Source organism: Lathamus discolor, chromosome 15 (assembly GCF_037157495.1).
Source record: "Lathamus discolor isolate bLatDis1 chromosome 15, bLatDis1.hap1, whole genome shotgun sequence".
Lineage (NCBI taxonomy): Eukaryota > Metazoa > Chordata > Aves > Psittaciformes > Psittacidae > Lathamus > Lathamus discolor.
In genome coordinates this window covers 11,732,323-11,743,509 of record NC_088898.1, presented here as the reverse complement: position 1 = coordinate 11,743,509, position 11,187 = coordinate 11,732,323, and the positions used below count along the sequence as shown (strand labels likewise).

General features: G+C 54.8%; 1 protein-coding gene across 5 annotated transcripts; it reads right to left on the bottom strand.

Annotated features, from left to right (window-relative positions):
• Positions 1 to 189: 189 nt before the first annotated feature.
• On the bottom strand, positions 190 to 11,014 carry LOC136022488 (sperm-associated antigen 4 protein-like). 5 transcript variants are annotated; one of them, XM_065695859.1, is made up of 13 exons: positions 9,863 to 9,882; positions 8,591 to 9,114; positions 6,544 to 6,650; positions 6,210 to 6,294; positions 5,446 to 5,513; positions 4,788 to 4,849; positions 4,546 to 4,586; positions 3,616 to 3,712; positions 3,031 to 3,115; positions 2,368 to 2,480; positions 1,645 to 1,812; positions 1,191 to 1,280; positions 190 to 358 (listed from the first exon to the last, which is right to left on the bottom strand). In XM_065695859.1, exons 2-13 carry the CDS (start codon positions 8,710 to 8,712, stop codon positions 233 to 235), a joined length of 1,164 nt encoding a protein of 387 aa, XP_065551931.1. In that variant the 5' UTR covers positions 8,713 to 9,114; positions 9,863 to 9,882; the 3' UTR covers positions 190 to 232. The 5 variants fall into 5 exon arrangements, with proteins under 5 accessions (XP_065551931.1, XP_065551934.1, XP_065551930.1 ...); XM_065695862.1 differs by lacking the exons at positions 8,591 to 9,114; positions 9,863 to 9,882 and adding an exon at positions 10,892 to 11,014; XM_065695858.1 differs by lacking the exon at positions 9,863 to 9,882 and having other exon boundaries at positions 8,591 to 9,218.
• Positions 11,015 to 11,187: the final 173 nt, after the last annotated feature.

The window sequence follows — 11,187 nt, the reverse complement described above, 5'->3', positions numbered from 1 at the left end:
CAAGCCCCTGGCAGCCCCAAGGAGCTGTCCCAAGGACTGTTGGTGACCCACATCCGCTGCTTGCAGTCTGCCCTGTAGCCACGTCAGCAGGTGCTCCTACCCATCCCCCCAGTGGACCTTCTTGAACACCCCGCTTTGGAGACAGATCTTCTACACCACTCTGATCTGACAAACCATTTATCACTCCTCCCCCATTCCTTTTATTTATTTGTGTTCTTTTTCTTCTCTGGTTTCAGTTGAGGTTTTCTGGTTCTGCCATCTTTCCATGAACCTGCACTCGATAAATGCAGGTGTAGGCTGGGTTTCCCCAGTTGCTCTTCACAGTAAGTTTGATGTGTGAAAAGGCTCTCTGTGTGTTCTGTGAAGAGAGTGACAAGAAAACTTGAGGCGTTAAGTGTGACAGTGCCATTGACGTTCCTCCCCCTGCCTGCCCTGCTCCTGCTCCTGCTCCTGCTCCTGCTCCTGCTCCTGCTCCTGCTCCTGCTCAGGAACAGGCTTCCAAAAGTGGGTAGGAGTGGCTGTAGGCATCTGAGGCTCACTGCTGGTACCGGGGCTCCTGCAGAGACTGAAGGCATGGGAAGGGAGAAGGCACCCTCTGCAACCTGGCCTGCTGCGGACTGTGCCTCCCTTCCCTTTTCCCCTTTCCCTCGGCAGCTTGCTCTGTGCTGACAGAGAGGCTGGGGAGGTCCTCCTATGCGTGAGACGGTGCGAAACCCCATTAAGCTCCCGCTATGCTCTCTGCCTGCTTTCCTCCTGGCAGATGTGAGGGCATCAGGAGAAAAGGGACGTGTTGTGCTGGGAGGAAAGAACACTGTCCAGCCTGTCAGCAGGCCACAGGGTGGAGGGACAATGCTGCCCAGCAGCTTTCCCCACCAGGTATCCCTGTTTCTCTTGGCACGAAGATGTTGCTTTGGTGGAGAGGCCATGTGCGCAGCTGGCTATGCCGAAGGCAGCAGCTGCAGCCAGGGGTCTGTCAGGACTTAAGCTCCCACAGGAACAACCCTGCCCTTGCAAAACCGTTGCTGCTACCACCACCGCATGCTGCTCAGTCCTCCCAACTCCACCAGGCCTCGTCGGCAGTGGTCTGGGTCCCTGTGCCAGGGGAGGGAGCATTCACGCTCTTCCTGCCACGGCCTTGCGGGCACTCCTGGTTTTCTCCTGGCCATCTTGCCCTCGTGCACGGACCGTACCTTCAGAAGGAAGGTTTGAAGGGCCTCTTTTGCCACGTTGTACGTGAACATCCCAAGGAGAGTTTCCTCTTCTCTGTCTGCATGCACTCCCTCGAGGGAAAAGCACAAGGAGGAAGGAGAGAAGCTCAGACTTGTCCCAACAAAGAGGATGTTTGTGTGTGCCGGATCAGCACATACTGCACGGACTGTTATCTACTCAGCCTCTCCCAGGGCTCTAGCAGTAGTTGAGCACTGTCTCCACCTTGTGTTTTATTCAAGAACTCTGAGGTGCTCTCACCAGAATGAGTCTTGAGAGGGATGGACCCTGTAGAGCCCCTGAAGTATCCTGCAAATGCACTGCAGGGCTTAGGAGAAAGCAGGACACGAACCTCCAAGGAGGCACAAAGCAAGCAAGTTCCAGTCACACTTTCCCCCAGGGCCACATGCCAGCCAGAAGCACCCAGCAGAGACTTACAAAGACAGCGATGTCTCGGGGGGCACTGGTGACGGTCCCAGATGGAGAGACCTCTTTGTAGATGTGCTGCACACTGACAGCAGTCAGACGGGCTGCTGCTGGCAACCTGATGACCACCTGGCCCTGCTGCCCTTGTAAAGGCCAGCAGTTTCCTGGGGAAATATCCGGCTGCAATCAGAATGTGAGAGCAATGAAACGTGAGCCCATGTTCGGTTCAACACAGCTGCTCATGTAGCCTGAAGCACAGGTGCTGGTGTGTCTGTGGGGTCTATTCCAGCTTGAAAATGAGGCACGTGTGAGGAAATAGACAAAAGCAGCAGCCTCTCAGTATTATGGAAAGAGGGGAATACCTGTTACTAAGCCACCCTAGTCAGGGCCTTACAGATACACCTCTCTGCCCAGTGGCTCTGCAGAGGACCCCCTGCCTCACACCCTGAAAAGGAACTGTTAGGGGTGAGCATGGAACTGAGGTCACCAGGGAGAAAGTCATTCACCCAGCTGTGACTGAGGACTGTGGGCAAGATGCAGCAGTTGAGCTCTGTTCCCCTCCTGAGGGGAGCCACTGCTTTCTGTCAAGCCCAGCCCTGAGTTCAAGCTTTGGTTTCAGGCAACAGATCAGCACTGTGGGCTTGAGCATTACCACTGGACTGAGAGGACAACCCCTAAGGTCAGTCCCCAGCTTCGCAGGAAGGAAACGTGCACTGGTGATTTCTGCTACAATACCTCCAAAATCGTATCAGGAGGGTTGGGAGTGTGGAAGAACCATAAAACCCTGCAGACCCAATTCTCTTTGCAGGCATAAGTCTTCGAAGTTCTCTGCATGTCAATGGTGGCACCTGTAAGGAAGGGAGAGCAGGTGACTGCAAGAGGCCACGGACTAGGAGGACCCTGTGATCTGACCCTCTTTCTGATGCTGCTGGACAGCTCCAGCTGTCAGTCTCTCAGTCCTCTCTCTCCTCATCTCCATGCTGGTAGGGGTGCCTAGCTGCACAGGACGACAGCACCCATATGCCTGGTGTCTGCTCCTCTCAGCGCCACAAGTAGAAGGTCTGAGGGTGCTGATGAATGACAGCAGACCAAAGCTGAGGGCTTGCTGTGTGGGCAATAAAGGATGACCCATCCGTTCCCTTTCCAAATGCATTGATGAGGAAGGGAGCCCCTCCATCAGCCCTGGAATGTGTGTGGGGCAGTGCCAGAGGCACCTGCGCAGAGGCGGGACCAGGAGGGAATCCAAGAGAGCCACTGCCACAGACTTGCTCTCGGACCTCAGGAAGCTTCCCGGCTTTCAGCTCCCCTGCTTTGGAGAGCAGCACCTGGAGGACATCCTCCTTTGGGGAGTGCTACAGACAAGTGCGTGGCAAGGAGAATGGGCTGCTGTGTCCATACCAGAACTTTTCAGGGCCCAGTCAGATCTTCCCATGTAGATTTCCGAAGCCAGCTCCAGCGCTGCGTGGTTCACCTCCTGCCTCTCCTGGGAAAGATACAAACAAGCACATCAGCAGGCAGTTCAGCATGGCTACCAGCACCCAGAAAGGCAAAGGGTCAGTGTCAGAAACACAAGGCAAGCCTTGTCCAGTAAGCTGAGAGACTGCGGCTGATGTGAGCCACGAGCACAGTATCTGTGGCCACGACCATGGGGTCCTCAGTCCCTTGTTCCCACCTTCCATGCTCAGGCCATGTCCACGATGGCTGGCTATGGGAGTGGGTCTGGGTCTCACTGCTGCTCAGGGCCCAGCCAGAGCAGCCACAGGTGCCCGTGCCAAGGGAAGGATGTTGGAAGACCCCCACTGCCTGAAGCACCAGTTAACCTGGGCCCAGAGAAGGGCCTGGGCAGTGCCAAAGCTCACCCAGCAATCCCCTGGCAAAGGCTGGCTTGCTGCGGTCAGCAGGCTGAGCCCACTACTAATCCCCAGTAGTGCTTCCTCAGGGCTTCTGCCCAGCCAAGCCTTCTTCTCCAAAATGCAGGGTTACCTTCTTCAAACTGCTTATCTCCGCCACCAGCTGAGCCACCTCCTCCAGCAGAAGCTGCAACGTTTGGGTTTGCTCTGTCAAAAGGGTGTGCAAGTTCCTGCAGGAACAGGAAAGCAGATGTTGTCAGAGAGCAGCCCATTCCCTTGGGAGTGTCTGAGCTCAGCAAGGAGCAGAGACATAGGGTCTTTCTGCTTTGTAAATGCTTTCCTTCCTCCCCAGGCTGAAAGAAAGGCAATGGCCAGAGGGAAGTACGGGAGCCGTGGCTGTTAGAAAAATGGGTGCAGGTAGCACAAGGTTGTCCTGGGTTCGGCTGTAGCAGTCATTTTTCCCCTTCTTAGTAGCTGGTGCAGCGCTGTGGTTTTGACTTTCAGCCTGGGAACAGCACTGATAACACCGATGTTTTCAGTTGCTGCTCAGTAATGTTTATTCTGACCAACGACTTTCTGAGTCTCATGCTTTGCCAGGGAGGAGGGGAAGCCGGAAGGAAGCAGAGACAGGACACCTGACTCAAACTAGCCAAAGGCGTATTCCATACCACAGCACGTCATGCCGAGTATAGAAACGGGGCAGTTACCCGGAAGGGCTAGATCACTGCTCTGGTCAGGCTGGGTACCAGGTCGGCGGATGGTGAGCGGTTGTATTCTCTTCCCTTGTTATTCCCTTTATCATTATCATTACTGCTGGTAGCAGCAGTGGTTTGTGTTATACCTTAGTTACTGGACTGTTCTTATCTCAACCCATGGGAGTTACATTCTTTCGATTCTTCTCCCCATCCCTCAGGGAGCGGGTGGAGAGAGAAGAGGGGGATTGAGCCAGCGGCTGCGTGAGCGAGCTGCTGCGTGGTTCTGAGTTACCGGCTGGGCTTAAACCATGACAGGTTGGCTGATGCTTCTGCACAGATCCAATTCCAGCTCAGGAAACATCTCTTACCTCAGCATCTTTGTTTCTGCTGCGGATGCCCATGTCAGATCCTGAAAGGGAAAAATGCTCTGTTAAGAGTATCCACCACCAGAGCTGCTGGGGCTTCCCAGGAGAGGCTTCCCTGGGAAGCCCCGGCAAGAGCTACTGCTTCTTTGGGGCACTCCGCGTGGACACAGAAAAGCCCGTGATTTAGCCAGCCACTGTCAGCAATGCTCCCTTGCAGGAGCTGCCTGTCCCAAAGGGTCACCAACCTCTCTCTGTGCCTTTGCCCGCATTGTCCACACTGGCAGTGAGGTCCCGCAGTAAACACCAGCTGCAATTCACACCACCAAGAGACAGTTACTTGATCTGGGTTGCTAGTGATCCCTGCAGTGCCGTGGTCTCCTCCTGGTTGCCTTGTGGATGGGGCAGCAAGTAAGCTGAGGAGGTGGAGAACTTGGCGTGCAGAGAGACGATGTGCCTCTGAGCGGAAGCCATCACCACAGGCTTCAGGGCATCGTGTAGCCATGAGCTTCAGGTGTGCTCGGCGACCCAGAGCTCTTCCCCGTATCCCCTTACTGCTTCTGTGAGCCCCGAGACGAGGCTGCATCAGCCAGGAGAGGTATCAGGAAGGGGTATCAGTCACCCTGCACAGCCCCTCTGGGTATCCCCCAGTTCAGGCTTGGAAATACGTACTCCCTTCTCTCGCAGGCTTGCAGACTAAGCAAGCCCTTTGGTCCTGTGGCCAGTGGAGCAGCATGGCTGGGAGGCTACCAGTCTTACTGGTAGTTGAAAAGCAAGTCCTCGCCAAGGACGCACTCCAGAAGCACTTGGACCATGCAGGGTTCCACACATATGGGCCAAAAAGAGAAGCTGGCATCCAGCACAACCAGGCTGTTAACTCTCAAATGTTTGCTCACGCAAACTCACCAAGAACCACCGGAAGCAAGAAGACAATGAATTTCAAGCACCTCTTCTTGTGCACAGCCATCTTTTGCCTGAAAAAGGAGGGTGTCCTATGTCTGTCAATGAGCCAGGTTTTGAGCAAACCAGCTGGATTACCACTTCCAGGCAGGAAAGCCACTGTTTTGGAAGCCTGCTGCTGACACACAGCTGCCAGGCAAGCACCCAGGAGGAGCACTTTCTGTCCACACCTTTCAAAACTGCCAGCAGCTCTTCCCCAAAAGAAGAACTACTCCCAGAAACTAGAGGCTGAGCAAATCAAGACTTCCGGCTCTGCACCCCTGGGTCTGGCTACACAGCAGTTTGTCCTACCATGACCAAAGTCTGGGCCTCTGGCGACTGTGTGGCAGTGAGACTGCCCAGGGGCTTTACTCTTGGCTCTCCCTGAGAATGGCCACAACATGAGCTGTGCTCCTGGGAGTGGGAAGCTGGCTGAGGAACACGCCTTGCTCTCCCCTTTGCTTGCACTGGCCCTCAGACATCTTTCTCCCCGTGTCCAACACAGAAACTCTTGGTACATATTCCTTTCCCCATCTTTGCTTTATAGCAAAGATGCAGCCTTCAGTGCAGGATGAGGAGGAAGTTGGCAACAGCAGCAGCAGTCCCCACTGCTCGAAGCACAGCTGGCAACACAGCCCAATTCTCACCCCCTCCCTCCCTGCACCCTGACCCCTGCAGCATGAGGCTACCGCCTCCCCAGAAGCCCAACGGCAGAAACGGGTAGTACATACACAGTGAAGATACACACGATCAGCAGGTATCTCCACAGGGATGCAAGGGTACCTGCCGGATGGCAAACAAGGCTGAAGACCGTCCCTAGGCAAAGAAACCAGAGAAACGTTAGGCCTCTCTCTTGAGGTCTCTTTTCCAGGATACTCAGCCAAGAGCGTTTTGGCTCTCTGCAGGGAGGCAAGCACCGAGTCCTAGGCACCACCTCTCTGGGGTGAAGAGCAGGGCAGCCTGCATTTCTCCAGCCACTTGTGACATTTTGCCAGACTTCTGGCACAGTGCAGCTCTCTGAGTCCACCCCAAGTACTTCGCAGCAAGAACCAGTGCTGAGCTTACTTGCAAGTGCTGTGGCCTTGTTATGACACTTTGGTGGCCCTGGAGCGGATGAGCTGCGAGTGGACTGAGAAAAGTGTTTCACCAGCTCCACCTCTGTGAAAAGGCTCCTGTGGGAGAAAAAAAAAAAAAAAGATGCCAATTGCTCGCAGTGCTCACGCTGTGAGGGCCAAGGCCCTTGCCAGATCTAAGTCTGTGGAAGCCTCCCAAGAGATGTTCCAGCTGCAGCAAGAGAGGACAGCACGGCTGGGCTGCTTCCAGGGGACACCTCTCTCTTTCCCCCAGCCTTTGCTTTACAGGCCTGCAGTGGAGGAAGAGGAAAAAGCTGGTGGCAGCAGCAGCAGTCTCCACCACTGGAAGCACACCCTGATAATACATCTAAAACCGCTCCTACAATGCTCAATTGTTTAAGTGCCTTGAGGCTTGCAAACTCAGCTAAAAGTAGCCCATCCATACCATGGAAACATGTTATAATATGTACATGTGGTTCACAGATAAGCAGCTCTTGCAGGCAATCAAGAAGGACATCTGACACTGTGGTGTGGAGGATTGCTACAGTGAGAAAAAGATGAAGTATCACATCTTCATCATCCTCCGTGTGACCTGTGAATAACCCGAGGAAGGGAAGAGAGAAGAAGTAACGACCCCTAGGACCACCCGAGAGTTACCATGTATGCTCTAATAGGTAGTAACCTATGTCAGTTAATTCTGGGAAGAAATTATGCATAAGATTCCTGGGAATTATAAACGTATATGTATGAGATGAATTCTCATAAGCAAGAAACCTGTGAGAATCGACATGCATGCTTGGTGGAGCAATTCCCCCATGCATCGGGTGCCATAATATGTAATGCCTGCTTCTTAATGCTACATTTGATGAGAAACTGAACATGAGCCGGCAGCGTGTGCTCATAGCCCAGAGAGCCAACCGTATCCTTAGCCTGCATCAAAAGGAGAGTGACCAGCAGGTCGAAGGAGGTGATCTTGCCCCACTGCTCTTGTGAGACCTCACTTGGAGTATTGTGTGCAGTTCTGGTGTCCTCAACATAAAAAGGACATGGAACTGTTGGAACAAGTCCAGAGGAGGGCCGCAAGGATGATAAGGGCGCTTGATCACCTTCCGTATGAAGAGAGGCTGTGAAAGTTGGGGCTGTTCAGCCTGGAGAAGAGAAGGCTGCGTGGAGACCTCATAGCAGCCTTCCAGTACCTAAAGGGGGCCTCTAAGGATGCTGGGGAGGGACTCCTCATTAGGGACTGTAGTGACAGGACAAGGGGTAACAGGTTAAAACTTAAAGAGGGGAAGTTTAGGTTATATGTAAGGAAGAAGTTCTTTACTGTGAGGTTGGTGAGACACTGGAATGGGTTGCCCAAGGAAGTTGTGAATGCTCCGTCCCTGGCAATGTCCGAGGCCAGGCTGAATGGAGTCTTGGGTGACGTGGTTTAGTGCAGGATGTCCCTGCCCATGGCAGGGGGGCTGGAACTAGATGATCTTAAGGTCCTTTCCAACCCTAACTATTCTATTATTCTATGGTTGGTGTTAAGGAGTCTTATTCTACCAACTTTCGGTGACACCACAGCGCAGCCTGATTCTCTTCCCCTCCCTGCGTGTTCCCTGCCCCAACATGCCTCTCAGCAGCTCCTCTCAGTGGCTGTTCGCACAGGGGGCACGGACTGCTGCCCCCAAACACTATCCCCCACCTCTTTCCTGGTGCTGACCTCTCCTCCCCATGCAGCCTCCCTCTGTCAGTCAGTCAGGTCCCAGGAGACCAACCTGAGGTGCCAGCGTCTGGGACCCCCCTCTCCCGGGCAAAGCTGGGCTCCAACCCTCACAGCGTAAGGAAGCCCCTGCTGCACACTGCCTTTTGGCTGGGAGAGCAAGCCATGCCTTCAGCCAAGGCTCACCAGAAAGGGGCTTGGCAATGCACAGGGCTCTTGTGCAGAAGCATCTGTCAGCTTCCCCATGCTGATCCATAACCTTCTGGCTGTATTAGGCCATATCCCAGCTACCATCCTAACCCGATGCCCCATGCAGGAGCAGCCGACTTCGTACCTACTCGCCTGGCAGTGGCTCTGCCCTGCAGCCTCTCCTGCTGACTGTTGGTCAGTCTTGCTCTCAAAGGAGACATTTAAGCTCCCTTGGCCTCTTTTCTGTGGTGCCTTTCTCCTTGACATCTCTGGGCAAAGGCAGCCTCCCTGCTCAGCTCTTCCACCTAAGCCTCAGCACTCTGGGCTCCTCAGGCAAAACCAGCTCCAGCAGCAGCTCCGCACTGCCCTTCCACAGGAGTGTCCCTGCCCGGGGCGACAGTCCCGTGCAGCTGTGGGCTCCTCCCCTGCCCCACAAGGCTATATGGCTGCCCAGTTCTGACTCCAGAGTGGCGGCTCTGACGTCACAGTGGGGCTGAGCAGGGCTCCCTCTGGGCTCGCCTGGGGCAACATGGGAGTTGCCTCCCCTTAGGAATAATAAAAAACACTCCCCAGGGGCTGGTCTCTTGCCTTCAGCTGCAGTGCGAAGGGGTGTGCATGGCTGAGGATGACTGGCTGTCTTCATTCCATGTCCGTGCCTCAGCCAAAACCCTGCAAGGTGAGGACGAAGGGAGAGGACAGTGTGAGCAAGGCACAGAACTCTGACTGCATCATGTCACTTGACTGGAGCTAAACACTGGCCTGTGAATGCAGCACAGCCCTTCCCTACATGCTCTCTCCCAGGACTGCGTGTCTGGCAGGAACAGGGGTTTCCCCAAGGACACAGCCCACCTCAACACTCCTTTTTGCAGTGCACACAGGTGGCTTCTCTGAAGGGTGTAGCCAGAAACGCAGATCCTTTGCATGACCTTTGCCATGGGTTAAATACCACAGACAAGTCCCCCGGAACACCAGCAGTTAAGGAGAGAGAATCACAAATTACAGTCTGAAAGAATCTTAGAAGTCAGGGACCTCTCTGAATAGGAACCTGGAGATGTTACGGGATGTGCTCTGGTGACCAAGCTTGTGCTCACTGCTGGGGAGACCCACAGAGAAAAGGCTGAGTGGGAGGAGGGCTCAGGACTCACCCTGCTCCCCTGGGACAAGCCCTGTCTCAAAAGGTCTCCCAGAGCTGCCCTGGGACAGGATCTTCCCTCAACCCTCAGCTGTCATGCAGCATGCAGGAGCACACAGAGAGGGGATGTCCCTGTCTTGGACAGGAAGAACTGGTGAGACGAAGCTCCTCTCTTGGGCCCAGGACCTTGCTGCTCTCCCCGCAGACCCCAGCCCAGGGGGTGAGCCATGGGTGGGGGAGTAAGGGGGAAAAACCTGGCAGATGTGCCCCATGGAGGGGACTCACCGAACACGGGCAACTGAACCTTTCCTGCTTCTTCCATGCTGAGCTGTAAGCGATCTCCTCATACACGGCCTCAGGGAAGGGCTCCCAAGCTCTCCCAGAGCTTCTGGACAGTGGCAGAACTGTCCCAGAACAGGCAGAGAGGGGACAGGAACCCACTCTGCTCCCCCGGCTTTGGTCCTTTGGGCATTGCCTTAGCAGAGGGAAGTGACAAAGTCCCACAGTGTGCAGCCAAGAACTGGGAAACCCTCTGGCGCAAGCAGCTGCTGCCACTGTGGACACCAGCTGTGCTGCCCGGGAGGGTCCCATCATGCAGGGGCTGGCAGATGGACACATAGTGGTTGTAGGGCATGATGGTGAGAAGATAAAACTCGTCTGTGTTTGAGGAGAGAAAGAAAAAGACCTGGGCAGCGCATCCCAGGAAGAAGGTGGCCCTGGTGTTCCAGAGGGAACTGGCAATCGGTTTAGTGACAGTGGTGGACATGGAGCACAGGTCCAGCAGGGGCAGGTCGAGGAGGAAGAAGTACATGGGGTGTGGAGGCGCTGGTTGCAGGCTGTGGTGGGGATGATGAGTTCATTGCTCAGGAGCACAGCCAGGTAGATGCCGAGGAAGAGTCAGACCTGCAAGAGCTGCAGCTCCCACGTGTCTGCAAATGGCAGGAGGAGGAAGTGGGTTACAGAGCTGCCACTGGACATTTGCTTCATCTTGTTATGGGGGGCTTTCCAAAAGGGAAAAGACAGTGACAATTTAGGGGAGAATTCTCTGAGTGAAACCTAATGCATTTCTCACAGAACACCCTGGAAATGCCTCTTCTCTGGTTTCAGGAAGACCTTTGGCAGGTGCCTTCCATGAGCTCTGGTTGGTGCAGGCTGAGGGTGTCACTGGAAGGAGGGGGCTCTGCTGGGGGCTCTGGTAGAGCCAGTCCTGCCTTCCAGCAGTAAGGAAATAGGAACATGGCGGGAGCGCATATGGGGGTGTTGTGTCAGATGAAATTCACACGAGACATCAAAGAGCTTTTCGGAAGATCTCACCTGTCCATCAGCTTTGGTCTCAGCTGCCCTGTGCTGGCTCTTTCAGCAGGAAGATGACTTCACCCAGACTGCTCCAACACGCAGCCCCTGGGGTGCAGGGACCCCGCTTGGAAGGACAACCCTGGGCACCCCTGGCTGCACAGCTGGCTGCACACCCCTGAAACCACCCCCAGGAGAAGGCAGCCATCACACACCCCCCCTTTGATGGTGCAGTGGGGAATCTGATGCTTCTCCAGGCCCGCTACTGGGAAACTAAAAGGGGGAGCTCACAAGCCCCTGGCAGCCCCAAGGAGCTG

Excerpts from the sequence above, each read along its gene's own strand:
- LOC136022488 (XM_065695859.1), bottom strand. The coding sequence starts at position 8,712 with ATGTCAAGGAGAAAGGCACCACAGAAAAGAGGCCAAGGGAGCTTAAAT. Across the intron at positions 3,116-3,615 it reads AGATAAGCAGTTTGAAGAAG|GAGAGGCAGGAGGTGAACCA; the intron begins GTAACCCTGCAT and ends TATCTTTCCCAG. Across the intron at positions 1,813-2,367 it reads CTCCTGATACGATTTTGGAG|CCGGATATTTCCCCAGGAAA; the intron begins GTATTGTAGCAG and ends TTCTGATTGCAG.